The sequence below is a fragment of the Trichoderma atroviride genome, chromosome 5 (genome assembly GCF_020647795.1).
Source record: "Trichoderma atroviride chromosome 5, complete sequence".
Taxonomy (NCBI): Eukaryota; Fungi; Ascomycota; class Sordariomycetes; order Hypocreales; family Hypocreaceae; genus Trichoderma; species Trichoderma atroviride.
The window spans coordinates 2,153,844-2,175,243 of record NC_089404.1 but is presented as its reverse complement, the minus strand read 5'-3'; the positions used below and the strand labels follow the sequence as shown (position 1 = coordinate 2,175,243).

General features: G+C 52.1%; 10 protein-coding genes across 12 annotated transcripts; 6 read left to right on the top strand and 4 right to left on the bottom strand.

Annotated features, from left to right (window-relative positions):
- Positions 1-941: 941 nt before the first annotated feature.
- TrAtP1_009914 (uncharacterized protein) lies at positions 942-1,867 on the bottom strand (the record flags this gene model as incomplete). Its single annotated transcript, XM_014093721.1, has 3 exons — positions 942-1,099; positions 1,164-1,658; positions 1,714-1,867. 3 exons carry the CDS (start codon positions 1,865-1,867, stop codon positions 942-944), a joined length of 807 nt encoding a protein of 268 aa, XP_013949196.1.
- Positions 1,868-3,481: 1,614 nt separating this feature from the next.
- On the top strand, positions 3,482-4,960 carry TrAtP1_009913 (uncharacterized protein; the record flags this gene model as incomplete). The annotated part of the gene is made up of 3 exons (XM_014093723.2): positions 3,482-3,635; positions 3,716-4,818; positions 4,883-4,960. The coding sequence occupies 3 exons, from the start codon at positions 3,482-3,484 to the stop codon at positions 4,958-4,960; spliced, it is 1,335 nt and encodes a 444-aa protein (XP_013949198.2).
- Positions 4,961-5,444: 484 nt separating this feature from the next.
- Positions 5,445-7,685, top strand: TrAtP1_009912 (uncharacterized protein). 2 transcript variants are annotated; one of them, XM_014093724.2, is made up of 5 exons: positions 5,445-5,700; positions 5,779-5,895; positions 5,960-6,436; positions 6,522-6,698; positions 6,768-7,685. In XM_014093724.2, exons 1-5 carry the CDS (start codon positions 5,673-5,675, stop codon positions 7,169-7,171), a joined length of 1,203 nt encoding a protein of 400 aa, XP_013949199.2. In that variant the 5' UTR covers positions 5,445-5,672; the 3' UTR covers positions 7,172-7,685. The 2 variants fall into 2 exon arrangements, with proteins under 2 accessions (XP_013949199.2, XP_065970587.1); XM_066114491.1 differs by having other exon boundaries at positions 5,445-5,895; positions 5,957-6,436.
- A 26-nt stretch (positions 7,686-7,711) lies between these two features.
- On the bottom strand, positions 7,712-9,810 carry TrAtP1_009911 (uncharacterized protein). Of its 2 annotated transcripts, none has more exons than XM_066114490.1 (3): positions 9,668-9,810; positions 9,006-9,598; positions 7,712-8,948 (listed from the first exon to the last, which is right to left on the bottom strand). In XM_066114490.1, exons 2-3 carry the CDS (start codon positions 9,231-9,233, stop codon positions 8,385-8,387), a joined length of 792 nt encoding a protein of 263 aa, XP_065970586.1. In that variant the 5' UTR covers positions 9,234-9,598; positions 9,668-9,810; the 3' UTR covers positions 7,712-8,384. The 2 variants fall into 2 exon arrangements, with proteins under 2 accessions (XP_065970586.1, XP_013949200.2); XM_014093725.2 differs by having other exon boundaries at positions 9,006-9,559.
- On the top strand, positions 9,811-11,749 carry TrAtP1_009910 (uncharacterized protein). The gene is made up of 2 exons (XM_014093726.2): positions 9,811-10,401; positions 10,459-11,749. The coding sequence occupies exons 1-2, from the start codon at positions 10,184-10,186 to the stop codon at positions 11,276-11,278; spliced, it is 1,038 nt and encodes a 345-aa protein (XP_013949201.2). The 5' UTR covers positions 9,811-10,183; the 3' UTR covers positions 11,279-11,749.
- Positions 11,648-12,861, bottom strand: TrAtP1_009909 (uncharacterized protein; the record flags this gene model as incomplete). Its single annotated transcript, XM_014093727.2, has 2 exons — positions 12,702-12,861; positions 11,648-12,574 (listed from the first exon to the last, which is right to left on the bottom strand). The coding sequence occupies exons 1-2, from the start codon at positions 12,768-12,770 to the stop codon at positions 11,648-11,650; spliced, it is 996 nt and encodes a 331-aa protein (XP_013949202.2). The 5' UTR covers positions 12,771-12,861.
- Positions 12,862-13,694: 833 nt separating this feature from the next.
- On the top strand, positions 13,695-14,661 carry TrAtP1_009908 (uncharacterized protein; the record flags this gene model as incomplete). Its single annotated transcript, XM_014093728.2, has 2 exons — positions 13,695-14,289; positions 14,351-14,661. 2 exons carry the CDS (start codon positions 13,695-13,697, stop codon positions 14,659-14,661), a joined length of 906 nt encoding a protein of 301 aa, XP_013949203.2.
- Positions 14,662-14,722: 61 nt separating this feature from the next.
- TrAtP1_009907 (uncharacterized protein) lies at positions 14,723-15,644 on the top strand (the record flags this gene model as incomplete). The annotated part of the gene is made up of 2 exons (XM_066114489.1): positions 14,723-14,738; positions 14,806-15,644. 2 exons carry the CDS (start codon positions 14,723-14,725, stop codon positions 15,642-15,644), a joined length of 855 nt encoding a protein of 284 aa, XP_065970585.1.
- Positions 15,645-16,197: 553 nt separating this feature from the next.
- On the top strand, positions 16,198-19,103 carry TrAtP1_009906 (uncharacterized protein). The gene is made up of 3 exons (XM_066114488.1): positions 16,198-16,563; positions 16,628-17,572; positions 17,653-19,103. The coding sequence occupies exons 1-3, from the start codon at positions 16,289-16,291 to the stop codon at positions 17,918-17,920; spliced, it is 1,488 nt and encodes a 495-aa protein (XP_065970584.1). The 5' UTR covers positions 16,198-16,288; the 3' UTR covers positions 17,921-19,103.
- TrAtP1_009905 (uncharacterized protein) lies at positions 18,674-20,787 on the bottom strand (the record flags this gene model as incomplete). Its single annotated transcript, XM_014093730.2, has 6 exons — positions 18,674-18,727; positions 18,825-18,921; positions 18,982-19,102; positions 19,196-19,757; positions 19,825-20,566; positions 20,645-20,787. The coding sequence occupies 6 exons, from the start codon at positions 20,785-20,787 to the stop codon at positions 18,674-18,676; spliced, it is 1,719 nt and encodes a 572-aa protein (XP_013949205.1).
- Positions 20,788-21,400: the final 613 nt, after the last annotated feature.

Here is a 21,400-nt window from a genome sequence, read left to right as displayed (position 1 = left end):
CTAGGGTAATGCCGCACGGATAGCACGAGGGCGCCTTCATTTTTCTTGATTTCGACATGGCATCCATCCATATATATATTTACCTGGATCCATTCCTTTTCTCCATATTTTTTTTTTTCGGTGTCGAAGTTGCTACCTATGATGACTTTTGTGTTATGATTGGCAAACGCTCTGTTGGTATGCTTTTGTTTGGCGCCTCTGATGAGTATTTTTGTTTGTTTGGCTTTTGGCATGGCTTTTGGTTTAAAGGAATTTTATATCTTTTTTTTCTTGACAAACATTTTTTCTTGATCATATCGTATCATACATCATATTCATCCATATATCTATCATATACACACATACACACACAAAAAAAGGAAACTGGCTATATACATACCATTATGTTTTGGTATATGGAGAAGCTGTTTTGGAGGATTTCTGGACTAAGAGTTGGATTGAAGAATGGAAGGAAGGAAGAGAGGGAGAGAGATTTTTGAAGAAGAAGATGTGTCAAATGGGCAAAGAAAAAAAAAGGGAAAAAAACACTTAGATTATCATACCGTATATTGTTTGCGCGGGTATTCATGATGGTATATTATATGGGGTTTTTTCTTTCTATTCTAGTTCTTTTTGATGCTGGGCATTATTATATTCAGTCTAGGGTCCGAATTTGTTTTGCATTGTGTATCTATGAAGCGTCTTAGACGAGATTGTGAGCAGCTTGACTATTGCCTTTGGCCTCAGACATTCCCCCCTTTTTTCTTAGGATGTTCATGTGTGGTTGCTGGGCACATTGTATCATCATTTTAACCGTTTATATTAAACAATAGTGGTCATAAGAACATAAGCTAGGTACTCCATAAATACACCCTTGAGAAAAACAGATTCAGAAACCAAAATATGTAGGTATATTAAAACAGGACCAGAAGAGAAACAGCCGTTTTTTTTTTGCCCCTTGATTAATGCATGTGCAGCTTGGTCTTGATTCGCTCTTTCAGCTTGGGCTTGTCCTTGCGGCTTGAGTCGGAGCTCTTGCGGCCGCCGTTGCTGCTGCTGCTGCTGTTTTTGTCTTTGGGCTCGGCGTCGTCGACTTTGATGCCTTTTTGTTCCATTAAGCCTGGATGAATGGTCAGTGAATCTGTTCCATGTTGCACCGTGTGTCCATTGTGGAGGAGACTTACGATCAGCTTCTAGGCCGGCGCCGGGTTTCGTAACATCGAAATCGCCTCCGTCGGCTGCGAGACCCGAAGACTTGACGTATTCGTCTTCCGTAGCCTCGTGCGTGTTGCTCTTCTGCTCGGTGCCTGAGAGCTCAGGCTTCTTTTCCTCCGGCGTAAGAGCAGAGACTGCAGTGGAAGAATCGGTTTCAGTAGCAACAGGAGCAGCAGCAGCAGCAGCAGCGTTGCCGTCGTTTTCCTTTGCCAGCTCCTCAACCGGTCGGGGGCCTTTGCCGGTGAGTTCGTCGAGAGGCTTGCCCTCCTCGGGGTTGGCGGTGCCGGTTGTCGGGGCGCTTCGGGGCTCGCTTACGCCCTCATTGGTGGCAGAGGTGGCGGCGGCGGAGAGGACGCCCTCGTCCTTTTTGGAGGATGAGAGGGTGTAGTTTTGGTCGTCGAGATCTGAGGGCGCTGCTTCTTCGCCCTTGAGGCTGGATTCAACCTTGCTCTGGGCTTGGGGGTCTGAACACTTTGTTAGCTACATATTGCTGGAGATGTTGTGTGAGCAGATGTGTACCCAAGTTGCCGGCGTCGTATGGCTCGCCCTTGGAGACATCGCCGGTGGCGCCTGAGATGGGCTCTTTGTGGGTTTCAGCGTCGTTGCTCTCGCCCCAGACGGCCTTTGCGGCAGACGAGGCGAGGTTGTTGAGCGTTTCTAGGGCAGATGCCATTGCTGCAGCTGGATGGTTGTTGAGTGCAGATGCAGTATTGAATGAGACAGTTTTGTTGTCCTTTTTTCTTTAATTTCGCAATTACAGAGACAGAGAGTAAATAGGGAAGATAAGAGGAAGTCGATTCGAGCTGGCGGTCGAAAGGGGGGACCAGAGGGGCCTTTTAACAAAAGCACAGCCTCATTATGAGCCTCTGACGTCGACCCCGAAAATCCAAGCTCCTCTGGGTACGTAGCATTCGGGAAGTGCAAGACAAGCTTAAAAGATGGAGTGGGAAGGGGATTGGCAGCCGTTGCGGGATTCTCGCTGGTTGGCCTGGGGTCTGGACACTGATGACGGCGATGACACCACTAATCTACACATTGGGGAGTAAAGCTGGGGTTGCACAGTCCAGCTGCGAGTTTGACCAAGTTGTGTGGACGGCATCTTGTTTGTTGTGATTGATTACATGTAAGTACTGAATAAGTTGGTGCATAGAGGTAGCTCAGCTGGAGCCGGAACAAGGCGATGACGCAAAGGCTGGTCGATGTCGAGATCATCTGGGTGGGGCCTGCGATGGAGCCTGCGGCCTTGTTTTACGCGTGTCGGATGCGGGAGCACGTGAATGACGTCGGATCCGTGCTTTGTTCGGCTGCAGCTTTGGAACGGGAGTGGATGCGATTGCGCAAGTGCCGATGGAGTCGCGATGGGTTCTGTGGGTGTTGCTATTCTTGGGACTTGACGGTGCTTGCGTCGTGCTGGATGGATGTCGGGGACAATCGCGATGGACGAAACAGGGGATCAGCGAGTTCTAGATCGTGGGCTTGTGCATGTTAGCGATGATGCTCAAGTAGATGGAAATGCAATTGCAGGCGAGATGTTTATAGAGATGGGAGGACAAGATGCATGGTCCTATACCACTAATACACTCTGCATCTAATAAGACACCTAGGTTCTGTCTTTGACGTGCAGTCCCGCTTATTGTGTCTACTTGTTAGTGCATAGTGATGCTTCTTTCTCGCCCAAGATACCGCCTGACAATGCAGCTGAGAGGAGAGAAGAGCTATCAGATAAAAACCCGCATGTATCTTGCCGGATCAGCTCTTCTGACACCCCAAAATGCGCTCATGGCGTCTCGTGAGCACATGGCCAGGCCCTCTCCAGACAATCAAGGTGCTATCAGCTTACGGGGCCCCTACAACACCCAGCTGTAGGCACCGCTTTAGTGCAGCGGCCAGGCCTGTGGGAGCGCGGCTGCAGCAAGTAGGAGCTCGCCGCTGCAGCACATGGCAGAGACACGAGCCTGGATTCTGTCTTGTCGGGATGCCTTTACGGCGCTGACCTGCAAGACGTGGCAGGCTGCTTATGTCTTATCTGCTGAATAAGTTATATACCTACGCATGAGCAGCCAGGCATCAATACAAGCTGCGTGCTCTCGTCTTCCATCGCAGCTCATCCTTCGTCTGCTGCCTGCTGGCCCCAACGAGTGGCGCACCCCGGCCCCCCAACGCCGCGGCGAGGCGAGATTCAACAAATCGGCCTTACATCGCTCTCTCATAGCCCTCAACCATCATCACCAGATGCCGTTTTCTCTGATGCTGTGGCCTGAACTCTTCTTCTCTTAGTGTTGAAAGCATGCGGTGGCATCCGGATCTCGCAATCTGGCTGCTCTTGCTGCTGGCGCCTCTCCACAGTTTCTGCTTGGTCGTCCACGGCGATCGCTGGCAGCCGTATCAGCAACAGCCGGAAAACGGGAATGGACAGCTTCCTTTGGGGAGGCACCCTCTAGGTGAGATCTCGGCCGAGCGTGCATATGAGGCGACAAGGTTAAAGTTACAGTATTGCTGACCTAAATACCCGTCGCTGCAGCGCCATCCACCACGTCTGATCTCCAAGCTCCGTATGCGCCGCCATTTCCGCGCCGCCCAGGCAAACATCCAGCAGGCTTCATTGCGCTTGGAGACTCCTACTCCGCGGGCATCGGCACAGGCCTCTTCAACGGCACCGAAGACGACTGTCGCCATGGCTACAACGCCTACCCGATGCTGGTGCAGGGCGACCTGAACCGCAACCATGGCGGCCACGGGCCAACCTTTCAGTTCCTCTCATGCACGGGTTCCACCGTCGACGACATGCTTGCCGGCGCCGAGCATAGCCAGATTGACGAATTCAACACCACCGCCACTGCCGATTTCGCGCTTCTGTCCATTGGCGGCAACGACTTGGGCTTCTTTGACATCATGAACAGCTGCATCTTTCGCTTCTACAGCTTCTACTCCGGCACCTGCGAGTCCTCCCTCCAGCGAGCCAGCGAGCAGATGGCCGGCACCCAGTTTGAAAACCGTCTCCGCCTCGTCATCATGGAGATCCTCGACCGCGTGCGATGGGAGAAGAGGCCGTGGTTCACCATCACCGTGACCGGATACGCCCGCTTCTTCAACGCCGACACGGACGAGTGCGACGACTACTCCCTTGGCATGTGGTGGCGAGGCCCGAAGCTGAAGCGCGAGCTTCGACAGCGCATGAATGCCATGGTTCTCGCCGTCAACGCCAAGATCCGAAAATCTGTCGATGCCATCAACGCGGCCTTTGCGGAGCCGAGGGTCCTCTTTGTCGATTACGATGATGCCTTTGAGGGGCATCGCTTTTGTGAACCAAATGTCGTAGAGCCGGACTATGCGAGAAACGAAACTTGGTTTTTCCTAGTTGGTGGTCTGGACAATGCTCCACCGCAAATGGGGGAGCCTGGGCCTGGGCCTAAGGATGCCCTTTTGCCTGCTGATTCTCCGCTGGTTGATGCTCAGAATTGCATTGGGCCTGCGCAGGAGTCTGGAGATTGGGGAGAAATGGCATTGTGCATGATGGCCATGGCTGCCGATAGAGACCCCATGTTGCGAATGGCGGATGGAGAGGTTACAGCACAGAATGGCATGTGGTATGTGCCCACATATTACGGCAAGACGTTTCATCCGGTGTGTACTCCATCTTTGCCATCTTTGGACCTGGAATCGAGCATAGCTGACTTTTGCTTCACAGCGTACCCTTGGCCACATGGCCATGCGAGATCGGATATACAAAGCATGGCGAGAACACTACCACGTCCCCCTATATTAAAAGCCTTCTTTTGGTCAGCCGCATATTGAAGGATTCCTTTTCATTGATTGGACAGCTCGTATAGTCTGGCTGCCGGTGTTTATACTTGGATTGTTATATACCCTATTACTGATTTGCCGTCTTATTTAAAACTGCCGGGGGGCATCATGCTGCTGCGTTAGATGCACGCAGCCCTATGGAGGAGTCTATGGGTCTCCCCACGGGGCTCCATAATGAAGCTGAAAGAGCTAGCAGCACCAAAGCTTAGAGGTATGACTAGTATTATAGAGTAGCTGCTCGTTGTTTATGTTTTATAAGTACAAAGGATTAAAAGGTATTGTTTATTAAAAACAAGAAGACGTAATTTGATCACAATCTCCTTGCCAAACACTATTATGATGGAAACAATGGTTGCAGTTCTAATTGAAGCTCCTGGTGCCTGTCAGCCGGCCTAGCGTCAGATGCTAGTACGTACCTGCATGCACTCCTGGATCGCCGGAATATTATTCTTACACTTCCCGCCTCGCCCAACACGTGAAATTGGGTGCCTTGGACATCAGCCTCGCGATCAGCTGCGGCGTCACTGTCAATTCCCAACGTCTGGTCATCATCAAATCCATCAACTACAGTCGTTCCAATCCATCCACCTCTCCATCTCGCCGTGTGAGCGAAAGCTGCACGCCCTGCCAAAAGTCCCGAGCTCGCAGCGACCCGTCAAAGTGCCGCTTACATCATGGCGCCGGAGGCAGAATCGCGCAAAGGTGGGCAGCCCTGGCTGTTGGAGACGATGCCTGTGGGCAGCTATTCTTAACCCATGTATCTGATACCTTTTGGCGCAGATCAAACCATCAAAGTGGCATCCAAGAAAGACTCCAAAAATGGAAACATCAAGCTCAAGAAGTCGGCGCCAAAGCACAACAAGCCGGGGAATTGGATGGACGGCAGCATAGTCGAGGGTACGAGACATGTTCCCTTCTCCCCAGCCAAGTCCAAGTCGGTATGCTGACGTAGCGCAAGAAGACAAGAAGAAGGGCAGCAACCCCCCAGCGTCGGCCGCAGTGTCCCCTGGTCCGGTTGTCAACCAGCTAGAAGACTCGGCACGCGAGACCTTTGCTACCGGACGGCCCCTGGAAGACCCCCCTGAGCTGCAGCAATGCAAGCACTGCAAGAAGAGCATACTCAAGACAGCCGCGAAGGCACACGTTGCGGCGTGTCTCAAGGTGAAGAAGGAAAAGGCACAGCGGAAGAAGGAGGCCCGCGAGGCGCGAGAGCGAGCTAAAGAGGCAGCGCGGGAAGAAGAAGCCAAGAAGAATGACGATGACGACAAGGACGAAGATAGCGACGAAGATGACAAGAAGGCCGGGAAAAAGGCCGCCAGCAAGAAGCCAGGCGATGACAAGGTCAGCAAGAAGCGGAAAGCGGATACTGAGGCGGAGAAGGCGCCCAAATCTAAGAAGAAGAAGGATGAGCCAAAAGCCAAGCTTCCAAAACCAAAGGGTAGGTTTGACTGGGACAAATCCTCAGCTATATTGGCATTCTTTATTTGACTTTTGCTAATCCCTCTTCTCCTTTCTGACTGCAGGACCTGTTGACGTGGAGCGACAATGTGGTGTTATCCTGCCCAATGGACAGCCTTGTGCCCGTTCGTTGACTTGCAAAAGCCACTCCATGGGAGCAAAGCGTGCTGTCGCAGGTAGATCCTTACCTTATGACATGCTTCTGGCCGCCTACCAGAAGAAGAATCAAGCTAAGCAGCAGAGTATGCCTCTCTTCAACCATGAATCTTGCCCGGTTGCGCGCGGAGACTAATCAAGCCCTGGTATTACAGAAGCCGCATTGGATGCAAACGCTCCTCTTGAGGATGACGATGATGCCAACAACGGCCCGGTGGACTCTGATGAGGAAACCGGCGCCGTGATGAATGCTTTGGCTCACTGGAACCCCCAACCCCTGATCCCACAACCCGTCTTCAACCCCATCAGGCGTCAGTACCAGCTGGCAAGACTTCATGAGCAGCTTCAAATGGCCACCAATGGAGGCCGCACAAACATTTTCAAGGTCACCGGCTTTGGCGCACAGAGAATGCCTGGGAGCCAATCTGCCTTGGTGGAGAATGAAGACGCTCCTGGCGAAGACTTGGAAACCATCTCCATCCCGGGATCAGCGAGGCAGGCCAGTTTTGGTATGCCTGCGCCACCACAGAGACAGGCCTCGGTGGCAAGTCGTGGATAAAGACGATGTCTTTGTTTTTCCTCCTTTCCCTTTGCGAATTTTAAACAGCACATGAGCATGGCTAAGGCGTGAGGCGTCTTTTCTATATCCCCCCCTTTTTATACGTCTTTCTCTACAACGCTATAGTTTTTTTTTCTCTCTCTCCTTTTGGGTAACATACCATTTCAGGGAATGGTTTTTGGGCTAGGAAATAGGCTTTTTTTTTTTTATGACTGTAACGACAATCCCGGGTTCTTCTTTTTCGATTTCCTTTTTTCTTCCCTTCTTGCTATCTGTTGCCCCGACGCAATCATTGAAACATAGCTCAAGCCTCCTATATGGCACGGTCTTTTGTTTTACGGACCTTTTACTGCATACACCAACCCTTTGGATAGACGGTTGCTCTTTTTTTTTTTTTACTTTGCCATTGGGCTGATGCACATGATATACCAGAAGAGAAGGACCCGATATTTGCGGTACTCTCGGCATAGTGTTAGACTGAATACACTACACTCTTGATAAATACATTTCCACATTTTGAAGCCGTATTAAACATGGTGAATGTTATTCGGTAGCAACCAGTAGCTTCAATTCATGAAGATGCCCAGCATATTTGATGATTGTATTTAGAAACAAGGTATTATAATCCTTCAATTCATGTAGGCAGTGATTCACCAACTACATCCAAATCGGGCATCCTGGCCTTATCTACTTATTATTGTTCCTCGCTTGTGGCCATAAGAGCTGCGAGAGGCAATCTCGATGAACAACATCGGTAGTACATAGATTGTAGCCAGAAATAAGAATTATCCTTGCAAACGGTCTATTCGGTTCCCTTCGCTGATTAGGTGACATTAGATGATATGCTTAATGTATACGACGTGAATGGAGCTACGAAAACGCAAGCAAAAGGCATTGTAAGTAGCAAATAAAGACATCCAAGACTTTCAAGTCAGTGGTTTTAAGCCATAATCAAAGCCTTATCAGGCATATGGTAGTGTAAATAGACGCAGGACCTAGGCGGCGAAGTGCACTGGCATCTCTCGGCCTCTCTGAGGAGACTTTACCGAAATATTGTCTTGATGAGAAGTTGTCGATATCCGCTGGACTGATGCCAGCTAGGATACAACCTCTACTGCTTATAGAAGCTCGCTCGGCCCGATAAATAGAGCCAGGGGGCAATTCAGTGCATCTTCAGCAATTGCTTCTCTGGATAATTAATCCAAGCCAGAAATTAACTGTATCTCGGATTATCGGTCATGGTGTTCAGCATTGGAAAGCAACACTTGATTTTTCTACAGTTCGCGATCCACGAGCAGAGAAGCCTGTTCCCTCCGACTTCAGTTTGACCAACCCCGTCGGTAGAGCATCCTTTGAGCTCGAGGATTTGCCGTGCTTGGTCGTGACGGCGACGGGTGTGCTGCAGACAAAGCAGGCAACGGGGGGCCTCATCCTCCTCTTTAGCCTGCTGCTTCCCTGATGGAAGGAGAAACTTCTTGACGCAGTTAAGACACAGGACGTGGCCGCATTTCTCGGCCATGACGGGGTTCAGGGCATTGGAGAGGGTCTTGAGGCATGAAGGACAGGTTCTGTGAGTCTCTTTTGTGGAGTCGTCTGTTGTTTCGTTAAACCGTATCGTCAACAGTTTTTGTAGAGATAGAGAATGGGGTTGGTGCTCTGAAGAGGCCGGGCATGTGGGCGTTGTTTTGGCCTTTTTTGTGACTGGCGGGAGGTCGCTGTTTCGCACGTCTGGTGTGAGTGAGGGTGTCCAGAACGAAGGAAGTGTAGGCTTGGCGGCCTGTTTATTATTCGTTAGCATCTGGATAAAAACGAGTAGAATTCTTGTTTACTGCACCTTTTCATCTTCAATGGCTCTTCTCGCCCTCGCCTTGTCGTCTTCTGCTATCCGGCCAAGCTCATCTGCGTCAAGGGCAAATTTCCTCTTGGACCCGGCGCGAACAACCGCGCCTTCGTTTCCATCTTCAGCCGCAGCTGTAGCCGTAGCCGTAGCTGTCGTTGTAGCTGTTGTTGAAGCAATTGAATTTTTCTTGAGAGCACTATTCGTCAACCCAGCTTGCGTCATCTCAAAGTCGCGAATCGCCCGCTCCCGCTCTTCCTCATCACCAATAGCCTGGATCCTGGCAGCCTCCTTCTCAGCGTTTTGCCGTGCCTTTTCTCCCCGCTTGAGCTCCTTCTTCTGCGCCAGGAGATTCGCCAGGGCGCATTCGCGACAGAAAATGTCCCCTCGCGGACACGAGACCGGTTCTCGGGCGTTTTCGAGGCAGAGGCCGCAGTAGCCAAAGGGCAGGAATGAATCTCGATTGAGCTGGGCGGAGGTTGCGGTCCAGTTCGATTTGGCCTGCTCTCTTTCGTACGAGGTGAAGACGGGGCGGGTGGTGTTTCTTTTGCCTGGAGACGGACGTGTTCATGGTCAGCTGCGGATGCATCCTGTGGAATTTGAAGGCATGGAAGCTCTAGTAGCTGCGGCATCCAAAGTGTAAGAGTGAAATGACATACTATGTGACATTGTAGCTACTGGAGAGATTCTTGCTGTAAATAAGCAACTCAACAAGAGACCTGAGATCGAGAAACACCGGCGATAAGGTAGTATTACAGATGCTGAAGCAAAAAGTCAATGCTATTAGAGAAATCAAGATGCTGCGGAAGTAAGTAGCGATACTACCCATCTAGGACTAGATTGGACATTGACTGGCGGCTTCACTAGCGCCAGCTCTCTGCTGCCAAGGCACCGTCCAGCTTCTATTGATCCCAACCACGCTCCCTATGGAGGGCCTGTGCTCGAGGCGTTGGGCGCTATTCCAGCGCTGGCAGCAGACCCCTGGACACGGCCGCTGCCGAATTAACTCCAGCCCAGGCCGGTAGCGGGGCAAAGCCTCAACCAAAGAAAAAAATTAGGGACGACCAAAAAAAAAAAAGCTCCATAAAGTGCTACTCGCCAACAATGGCCCGTCATGGAAACTTGGATCCCGGGCTAAAGGTCGAAGCAGCAGCAGCATCACTTCCTCGCCGGAGATGTCGTCGTCCCCAACTCCCACATCACGGCCGGGCTGGCCCTCGCGGCTTGCCTCGGTGGCGGTGATGAGCAGCGTTGGGGCTGCATCGCGGGCCTTTCTCTACTGCTTCAACAAGGTCGAGGTGACCGGCCTGGACAACCTGCTGGGCGTGCTGGACCGGCGCAGAAATGGCCAGCGTGACCGCGGCCTCTTGACTGTTTGCAACCACGTCTCCGTGTATGGCGTCTCAGCGTGAATTACAATTGCCCCTCTGACAAGTCGCTGACTGCTTAGACTCGATGATCCGTTAATATGGGGGATTCTCCCGCTGCGCTACGCCGTCGACGTCGAGAATCTGCGATGGGGCCTTGGTGCCCACGACATCTGTTTCAAAAACCGCTTCTTTTCTACCTTCTTCAGCTATGGCCAGGTGCTGCCGACGCATCGACTGTGGCACTCGCCGCAAGGAGGCCTCTACCAGCCCACGATAGCCCAAGCAGTCAAGCTTCTCTCCAGCCCCTCGTCCGTCATCAAACCATCCGACGTGACCTTTTCTACAAACGGCTCAGACTCCTTCGTCTCTCCCTCCATATACGCAGCCAACCGCCACGCCTGGGTCCACATCTTCCCCGAAGCCTGCTGTCACCAGAATCCCGAAAACACCCTGCGCTATTTCAAATGGGGCGTGTCCCGCCTGATTCTCGAAAGCGAGCCGGCCCCCGAGTTCGTCCCCATGTTCATTCACGGCACACAGGACATCATGCCCGAGGATAGAGGGTTTCCACGTTTCCTGCCGCGCATTGGCCAGCGAATCCGGGTAATGATTGGAAAGCCAGCCGATTCGGAAAGTCTGTTTGGCCACTATCGCACAGCCTGGAAGCGATTGGTTGAGAAAAGCGGCGATCCGGATCTCCTCAAACACGATCCCGAGGCCGTGCAGCTCAGGATTGACGTTGCAAAGGCGGTTCGTGATGAAATTCAGAAGCTCAGGCTGAGCATGGGCTTCGCTCCCGACGAGGACGAAACGGCCGCCCTCGCGGATACGTGGTCCAAGGAGCCAAACAAACGTAAATTCAAGAGCCCCGTAGATGGTAGTCTTGTCAATAGGCACTGAATCCAAGCGCTACAAATAAATTGGTAAAATCTCAAAAACCTCGCCGCTTCTGTCATGGAGCTTAAGTTCAAAATATCTTGCTTCTTATTATAAAGATGAAATATTTTGCCCCGCCTCGCTCTAATTTTTGCTGATGCTTCCGCTATTGGTATTATCATCCAGTGTAGCCTGAGTGTGCCATGTCATTCCGTCTTCTGGTACAGCGCAAGCCATCATTTTTTTTTTATGTATAAATAACCATGCTGTATTCAACGCCAGCCAGAAAAGAGGCAACGAAAGGATCCAATCAAAACAGAATGGCCAAGTTCGGCCGTGTGTAGTGCCTGCTCATGGTGTCCAGCCGCGCAGCGCGCGCAGCCATCTATTGTGCTAATAATTGTTGTCGAAGCCCTGGGACGGCACCGTCTGCTGGAAGCTCCGCGCCTGCGCCTGGAGAGCAGCTTGCTGCTGCTGCTGCTGCTGCTGCTGCTGTTGAAGGACGATGTCATTGAACCATGGGTGCTGCAGAGCATCGTGAGCGCTGATGCGAAGCTCTGGCCGAACCTGGAGCATGCGCTGGATCAAATCGATGCCGGTGGGATCAATGGCGTGAAGAATGCTCCGCAAATCTTGGGTAGCGTACATGTGGAACGTGGGCTTGTACTCTGGCAGCTGCGTGATTCCCGGCCACGTACGCTCCGTGGGAGTGCCCATGATGCGGAATATCCTGACGATCTGGTCTTCGTTTGTCGTACCAGGGAATAATGGCCGTCCCGTGTACATTTCAGCCATGATGCATCCCGCCGACCAAATGTCGATGCTCGTGTTGTATGTCCTGCTGCCGAGCAAGACATCCGGCGCACGGTACCACAGGGTGACGACTTCGTTGGAGAAGGTGTTGACGGGGATGCCAAAGGCGCGAGCAAGACCAAAATCGCCCAGCTTCAAACACCCCTTACTATTAATGAGCAAGTTTTGCGGCTTGAGATCTCGGTGCAGCACCCGGTTCTGATGGCAAAAGTCGATTCCCTTGAGGAGCTGGTACATGAAAGATTTGATTGTTGCTGGCTTCAGCGCGCCGCGTTCGCCGTGGGTATCCATGTATCTCTTGAGATCGCCATCCATGTACTCGAAGACGAGCATCAGCTTGTTCTCGGTGTGAATAACATCGTGAAGCCCAACGATATTCTCGTGCTTGAGCTCCTTCATAAGAGAGATTTCTCGGATGGCGGTTGAAGGCGTTCCCTCTTCGGAGTCGAGGTGGATCTCCTTCAGCGCAACAAGCTCGCCAGTCTGGCGATTCCTGCCTTTGAACACCTAGCAGCATGAATGCAAAGAAATGGAGATTAGCCAAGATTCATTGCGTTTGATCGCAAGACGGCGCTCGGGAAGCGATTCGGTGGTGGAGGAAAGAATGGGAGAAGAGGGACCAAGAACCACTCACAGTCGCATATGTGCCCTCTCCGAGCTTCTCCAGCTGCTGGAACGAACTGGGGTGTCTTTTGCCGTCCATTTCGACGGTGGTGTTTCTTGCTGCTACCGGACAGCTCGTCTGCTTGGATGCAGATGAGTCAATACAACGAGCGAGCAGCCTTTGTCTTGGTCCCCCAAGAGGCTGGCGAGCTGGCAGCACGAAACGGGAATAGACAGAGACGGGACTAGGCTGCCCCGCTACAGTGGATCTGCGATATGCACTTAGATAACGGCGAGTCTATCTAGAGTGCGGTGCCTGCATTCCAGCGAGAGCCTAAAGGAGGGTATTCCTAATACGGGGTGCGAGCTGGCAGACCTCTAGATGCATCATGCAGAGACACGGAGCTTTTATGGTGTCATCAGTACTTTGCGCAAGTCGTAGGTATTACCGGCGCGGGCCTGGTGTTGCGGTATGAGATTTGGGGCAAGAGGTTCCCTGCAGCTGGCATCATCTACATGATAGAGTACATGTAAATCGCTTGTAGTGCACTACAGCTGCCTTAGCATCTAGCAGCAGCAGTGACGTGACAGCAGCAGTGACAGCAGTGACAGCAGTGACAGCAGTGACAGGCGCCTTGAGAGCGATGGCAAGCGGTGCTCCCAACAAATGACAAGTATGGAGTACGACGCGGAATGTAGCCGTAGGTCGTTCCCCGCTCGCCGGCGTCGCGCATCTCCACCACAGCACTTTACCCGGGTACATGCCAAGTACTCGGTGAGACGGTACTCCATACCTCTGCTCGACGCTGCACCGTCGCGTTAAAACACCGACCAAGAGTCTCCCCAAAGGCTAAATCCCACGTCAGCCGTCCTCAAAGTCGCTTGCTGCTGTTGTAAATCTTCACGGTGCCGGGCGTCGAGATATAAAGCCCTCCTCTCCGGGCCGCACCTTTTGCCTTGTCCGACATCTACGCAGCGAACAGGTCCATCGCCAGCGGCCAGCATCCAGCATCCAGCAGCCATCATGCGACCGGTTCCGGCGAGCGGCAGCGCATCAGCCCATCGTGGGCGACCGGACAGCTTGACGCCAAATGCGACGATGCCTGCCATGACGTACATGGTCGGCACGGAGGATTCGATCAGCGACCTGGGCGAGATGAGCTTCCACACGCAGCGATTCCCCTACAAGAGCGACTATGAAACCAGCCAGCGGGCCGGCAAGAGTGGCCACCGATCCAACATGTCGGCATCAACCTCCATATCATGGCCTTCGCCGTCCCTGTCATCTCAGCCGGGCGGCGAGACTCCGCACGATCTCTCGCGGCCCATGACGCCGGTGAATCTGGGGACTACAGGCCCCGAGTCTGTCATCAGCTCGGCTTCTTCGCCACTGAGTTCGCCGGTCCACTCCATGTCCGCCAGCCGAATCAGCTCGTCTCTAAGTCTCATCAGCCCTCACCAAGGCGACATCGGCCTTTATTCGCATACTATGGGGGATCTCGCAGGAAGTCATACGCCTCAGCTTATCATGCCCAGCTTGACGGTTCCGCGTCGGCGACCCTTTTCAACCACGGGAAAGTCGCTGGGAAAGCTCAAGGTTCTGGTGACGGGCCCAGATGGTATGTCCTCCGCCTCGGCACAGTCCACGCCCAAGTATATGCTAACTGGAATATTGATAAGGTATTGGAAAGTCAACTCTGATCACAGCCATTGCGCAATCCAGCGAGCATATTGTTCATGTTGACCCCGTATCGAATCACAATAAAGGCGAGGTGTCAGAAGTATATGCGAGCACCCGCCCTTACCCGTGGTGGAAGGCAGAGCTGGATCAGTCTACTGCATCGAGACGAAGAAGCTCGGCCATGGACGAGATGCTTGACCGCAACCTCTGCTTTGTAGACTGTCCGCCGCAAACATCTCAAGGCACCCACCCAGCAATCCGCTACGTTGAATCGCAGCTTCTCCCCCCTATTGAACCGGCCAATCAGTGATGGTGACCTCTGGAACCTCTTGAGCAGCGGGACCGAGCCTATTGTAGATGCGGTTTTGTACATGTTGCCTCACACAGGTATTGCCCTGCTCCTTTTCTATTTGTCATGACTGCTCGAGACCACCTGAATCTGACCACGCTACAGGACCTGAACCCTCAGACGTAGAAACAATCAGGCTGCTGCAGAACACGACCAATGTCATCCCACTGCTAGCCCGTGCCGATGAAATCAACAATGACCAGGCCATGGCCTGCAAGCAGTATATCGATGACGACCTACGTGAAAAGGACGTGGAGTACTTCTCGTTCCGTGCTCCTGGGGTGTCTTCTGAGACTTCTGACATCTATGCCGTCTCGAGTATATCCGATTCTGACGACGACGTAATGGACGCCAGTGTACTCATGAATTCAGAATATGTGCGCCCACTCGTCTCTACCGATCTCAGTAGGCTTGTGGAGCAGCTCATGTCGCACGATGGAAGCGCAAGACTACGGCATGCCGCCTCCCTCAAATGCGTCCGATGGCGGAGGCAGACGGCAATCACCTCGTCGGCGCAGACAGCCCTCATCTGTCGGCAGCCCATGAGCTTGTACTCGTATTCCCCTTCGTTATGGGGACGTTCATACTCGCCGGAACAGTACGACCGGCCGCTGGAGATGGCGAGCTGGGCAGAGAGCCTGCGGCAAAGCCTTGAAGCAGAGCGCCTTGGAGAGTTGCCAGTGCCGATGCTCGGGCCTGGCATGACGATGAACAACAACATGCCGCTGGCAAGGGTCAACCAGAAACTGAGGCGCCAGAAAAGCAAAAAGTCAAAGCGTGATGAAGTAGTGCCCCATCACCAGGATCCACTCGGGCTTCTGGGGCTAGCCGGCCAGATCAAGTGTAACAGCAGGCTGACGCTTGAGCTCGTCAGCAGCATTGGTGTTATTGGGTTTGTCACATCATGGCTTGCTCGCCCGGATGGTTTGGCGTCGAAATGTTGAAATGAATGACTTGTATGATGGTACGGTCGGCGGGAGCAGCCAAAAATTCTTCTCCTTTCTTTTTCTTTTCCTTTCTGTCATTTGTCTTGTTTTTTGTTTAACCCATTTACGTCCAGACCCATTCGAGTGTTGCAGTTTCTTTTGGAGAGACTTGTGTACTATGAAGGTTGTAAAAACCAGGCCTCGGTGATTGTAAGCGTGTTATGAGGCGGACGGCTCCTATATATATAAATAATAATCTACTCTTTTTTCACAGGCATGGTCTATATGTGCGCTTCTTTGTTTTCGTACCCCTCTCTGATAGCACAATCCAATATGATTGACAGCAGCAGTCATGACACAGCCTACTCAATGATTTGTGCTGTAGCTAAAAGATTATGTTAACAACTACTAGTTTCTAAGTGAATAGATATCAACAACAGCATTTTAATAGAGACGATGCGTGATCGATTTGTGGCATCAGAAGATGACAGTTATTAGTCAGCACCCATCAACGTACCCTGTAGCTATTGAGAGAGCTCCAAAAATTCAGTCAAATAGTTACAATTCACATAAAAGATTTACCAGCCAAAATGGTCCTTTGACTCACCATTCTTCATCTTGTTTCTTTGTCAAAGCATCAATCCTTCATATAGACAGCAGCCATGCGTGAGATTGTGACGCTGCAGCTGGGCAGTCTCAGCAACTACGTCGCCACCCACTTCTGGAACACACAAGAGTCGTACTTTACCTATTCAGAAGACGAAAAGAGCCATGTCGACCACAACGTCCACTTTAGAGCGGGAGTAGGTGAGGATGGCTCGGACACGTTTCTGCCGCGGACGGTGGTGTATGACTTGAAGGGCGGGTTTGGGTCGTTGCGCAAGATGAATCCCATGTATGATGCGCGGAGTGAGGATGCAGCCGTGGCGTCTCTGTGGTGAGTTTTTATTTTTATATCAAACTCATTATAGTGTTTCTTGTTTCTTATAAACTTCATTCAGGCACGGCAAACCAGCGGTCCACAAGGAAAACGCCGTCTCAGCCATCGACTACCAAAAGGCCCTCGACGCCGGCATCCAGCCAGCCTCCAAGCTCGCCGCCTCAGACGTGCGCTACTGGTCCGACTTCTCGCGTGTCTACTACCACCCCAAGTCGCTTGTGCAGCTCTACGACTTTGAGCTGCACTCGAGCATCATGCCCTTTGAGCGGCACTCGATGGGCACGGAGCTGTTTGCCTCGCTGGAGAAGCAGGATGAGATTGTCGACCGCGACTGGAGGCCGTTTGTGGAGGAGTGCGACCAGATGCAAGGGATTCAGGTGTACACCACGCTGGACGATGCCTGGGGCGGCTTTGCGGGCTCGTATCTCGAGGCGTTGAGGGATGAGCATCCGAAGACGTGTATTTGGGTCTGGGGGCTGCAGAGTCCCACGTCGACGGTTGCGAGGGAGAAGAGACGGCTGAGGCTGGCGAATACGGCACTGAGTCTGAATGAAGTCTGTGCTCAGGCGAGTATGGTGGTGCCGCTTGCTGTGCCGGAGGGACGTCTTCCGAATGGCGTTGGGATGGACTACACTTCGGCGTGGAATGTCTCTGCGCTTCTGTCTACGGCGGCGGAAAGCGCTTCATTGCCCTCTCGGCGACGGCTGGATGGGACAAGCCAGCCTGTGAGTTTGGCAGACATGGCCGAGTGTCTGAATGTGTCTGGCCGGCAGACGCTTGCGAATATGCGCATGTCTGTGGGACCTGCGGCCTTGGAGTCGGGTGAGCGTCCGGACATGGATCTGTCGCAAATTGGAAGTTTGAAAGATGGTCTCAAGACAGGGAGCAGCAGCAGTCGAGCCTTTGGAAGACTGTCAGGCATGCGGAGGCCGGACGGCTCAAGCAATGAGAATGATGAGTCTGCGGCAAACCAACGGCCCATTATTGGAAACACGGTCGTGCGAAAGTGAGTTTGTTTAATTACACCATGAGATGAGTGTAACTTGAAAGAGAAAAAAAAAATGTTAACCGTGAAGTGAAATACAGCTACGAAACCTCCCTCCTTTACCCCCTCCTTGACAGCTTCCCGTCAATATACAACTACGATGTTGAAGACGCAAACAACATTGCCGTCTACACGTCTCTTGCTTCAGATGGCTCGATTGTGTACAAGATGAAGGATCTGCGATCGCGGGTAGCCTTGAGCATCCCGCTGGAGGACAGGGAGAATCTGGCGAATGGCCTGGCCGAGCTGGGAGCCGCGTATGAGGATGACTGGTCCAGCGGCAGCGATTTGGATGATGACGATCTATGATGACAATACCTGGTGACAGTCTATGATGACAAAAGGGCCTGGCTTGCAATGTCGCAGTCTTTGGCTTTCCTTTGAAAAAGAGGGGGGACTGAGCTGAGTACTCTAAAAGCTCACTAAGGGACACTCCCTTGCCGACTCAAGAGCAGGTTTAATATGACTTGATGTCTCGCACACTTTACAGATTCCCGGCCAGTTTTCAATGTCTTAAAGTAATTGCATTCATGGCAACCAAATCTACCTATCTAAATTTAGTCCCCCTGCTACGGGCTTAAATGCAAATCTGAACGAAAAAAGAACAAGGGTAGTTTCACCCCAGAGGACCCTTGAGCCAGTGTAGATACGACCGAAGGTTATTTGCTACGGAATCGTAGAATATGCGGTATAAGGTGGTGATGCCGCAGCTGCCCGCTATCATCGCCCTGCTAAGATCAGATTAGGCGCCGTTTTATTATGTACTTCGTATGCCCGCCTCAGGGATGGACGAGTACGAAATAAGACAAGGACAATGCAAAAAAAAAGAAGAAAAAAAAGAGTAAAAAGTCAAAGAAATAGAAAGCAAAAACAATGGGGGATTGGAAAGCTATTTGGCCGGTCGTGTACGCTGAGTTTTCCAGATAATACTAGCGGGAATTACGACGAAGGGAAAGAAAAAAAGATTCATCCACTTCCTTAACGTCAGCTTGAGTTTTCAGGAAAGTACTTGTCCAAACGGAAATGGAGGTTTGAACCGCGAGCATTGTATGTCGTTTCTCGTCAACCAGCAGCTACAACTGAAGCTTGCTGTCTCTTCGCTGGCGGGGTGTTGTCCTATCAACCAGTCAGTACGCTCTGTCCCTGCTTAGGAGACTGGATGGAGGAATCGCATCCCACAGCGCGGAGGGGATAGTCGATGCGATCGTATTACCTCTGTCGGGCCTCGCTTCTTGCTCGCCAGGCTTTTAGCGCTCTTCTTTTGGGGCTTCGTTTCTCCGGCTTCAAAGACGTCGTCTGGGAGATTGAAACTTTGCCAACTATCAACCAATATTCTTCGACCAATAAAAAGCGGAGGCAATGTGGCTTACTTTCGAACGTGCTGTACACCCAGAGACACTAATGGCCGCAGTTCATCTTCATACTTCTTCCAGCTGGTACATAGGACCTTGAACTCATCGACTTGATATGATAGATCCAGAGATTTGGCGCCTGCAAAATCAGCATCACAAGGACATGGAATCTCCAAGTATGGCAAGAAACAAAAACAAAGTGCAGAGGCAGGGGGGGTTGAAAGGGCCGTACCCTCTTCTAGCTCAATACCAATGTAATGAGTGGTGGTGTAGACCTCGACTGGAGAGGTGGGCGCAGAAGAATCTTGATTCTCCTCGAGCTTAGGGTTCTTTTCTTCGCTCGTTTGACCTTTGCCCTCATCTTTGATAACAAATTCAAGGCTTCCTTCCTGCACTTGCTCGATCTCGTGATCGTTCTTACAAAGGTGTCGCCGGTCGTATCCCTTGTTGAACGGATGCGCAAGCGCAATGGACGAATGCTGCTCTAGCTTTTGCACGAGCATTCGGACCTTGGACTCCACGTAGCCCGACCACACCTTGTGCGCTTCTTTGTTCTTGCTCGCAGAGACGACGGAGATGTAATATCGGTAGCCTTGCGTGAAAAATGTATGCTTGACAAACAAGTCGCTCCACGGTCTCTTGCCAACCATGATTTCCTCGGAGATTTCTAGCCCGCGTCGCAGCTCGCGCTGGATAATGGTCATCGAGGATCGGGTAATGTTGAACGTCGCACACATGGAAGGATACGCTGGAGTAATGACGGGCATAAGGTGGAATGAATCGCCTTTGTAAACCTAGCAGTCAACCGCGTCAGCATGTCCCATGGACGGGCTAGGAGCAGTCTTTCCAATGCATGCATACTTTGGGATTCCAGACGCGGACTGGGAGAGGACCGCTGCCTATGGGCTTAAGCAGTACGGGCTGCGGCCATCGCCATTGGCCAATCACCAAAAAGAACTTGTTGACGATGACTGACGTCTCGGCCTTGGGATACAGCTGGCAAACACGAGCCACCAACATTGCCCAGGCGACGCCTCCCGGAAAACCCATAATGTTCGCGTAGACGGCTCGACGCTGCGCCCATAGTTTGATGGCTCGTAGGGCAAGCTTGAATGTGGCCTCCTCAGGAACAAGAGCAAGGATCTCATCTGTAACTCTTGTGCCGTTCAAAGATCGCAATTCAGCTTCATCCAAACCGCGCAATAGGCTGGAATCTTTAAGGTCGGCGAAATCCGGGGAGATTTGCTTCTGGATGATTCTGGAAAAGATTAGATCTATGCTGATATCGGAATACTCAAATTTGATGATTGGCACAAAGGCATCCGTGACAACAGTCAGGTCTGTTATGGCGCCTGCAGGCGCCATCGCGACCAACAGGTCCGGGAAGTACTTGAAATAGTCCTCGCGAGTAACATATTTGGGCGCGACGATGAGCGTGTCGATATCCGAGCCAGGGCCAAAGACTCCCAGGCGGAAACTGCCGTACGTGAACACTTTGCCCCTGGCGTTTTTGATGAGGATTTCGTTCTTGGGCTCCTTCTCCGTCGCGACTTTGCGCACGAATTCGTTGCAAATCAACTGCAGTGAATCGAGAACCTTCCACCTGGATGGCTCAACCAGTCAGCCAAAGGGGGGGGAAAGGACAAGCAGCGCTGTTGCGACTATCCGAGCTTGAACGTGCCTTTTGTCGGTTTCTGACGGGCTCTCGAATGTCTTTTGGCGTCGAAGCTCATCCTTGAGCGCATCGCTTGCGCGCTTTTCGGCCTCGGTCGGGAGGTTGACGGAGATTGGCGGCGTGACGCCGTAGACCTGCTCGCTAGCCATGGTGTGTCGCGGTTGAGGCTGGGCAGCCCTATCGCATCGTCGAGCGTCGGGATTTCGGATTCAGCAAGAGGCGCCTGACTCCTGCAAAGTCTATTCGAGGGCGAAAAGCAGATGACGAGGGATCTTTTCCACAGCGATGTTGTATGCAGTATGCAGAATACAGATGGCGGCAGGTGAACAAACTGCCGACGCCGCCCGTTTGAAAACACGCCCAAAAATTAAAGAATGAACCAACTTAGCTTATTCTGTAGCATTCAGCGAATCGATGCTAGCCGGGCGCTGCACCAAGGATCAGGATCAGGCTTTCGCAGCACCCGTGCGCGCAGCCGCAAAATCGATTTTCCGCCGCATCGGAGGCCTGCTCGGCGCTAGAGCAGCAAGGATGATATGCATGTCAGGCCTTTGCACAGCTAAGGCAAGGTCAAGGTCCAGGTCTCACCAACCTGGTCAGTGCCCTGGGCATGTGCGCCGTTGCCATGCGCTGCTGTTTCGTCAACGGGACGAGGCATTAGCATTAGGCAGGGCAGGGTTGAGGCGCGAATCTGTAGGAACAAACAAGCGGCCGGGGCAGGGTCCGGCAATTCTACAGTGTCTCGTGCCCAGTGCCCAGTAC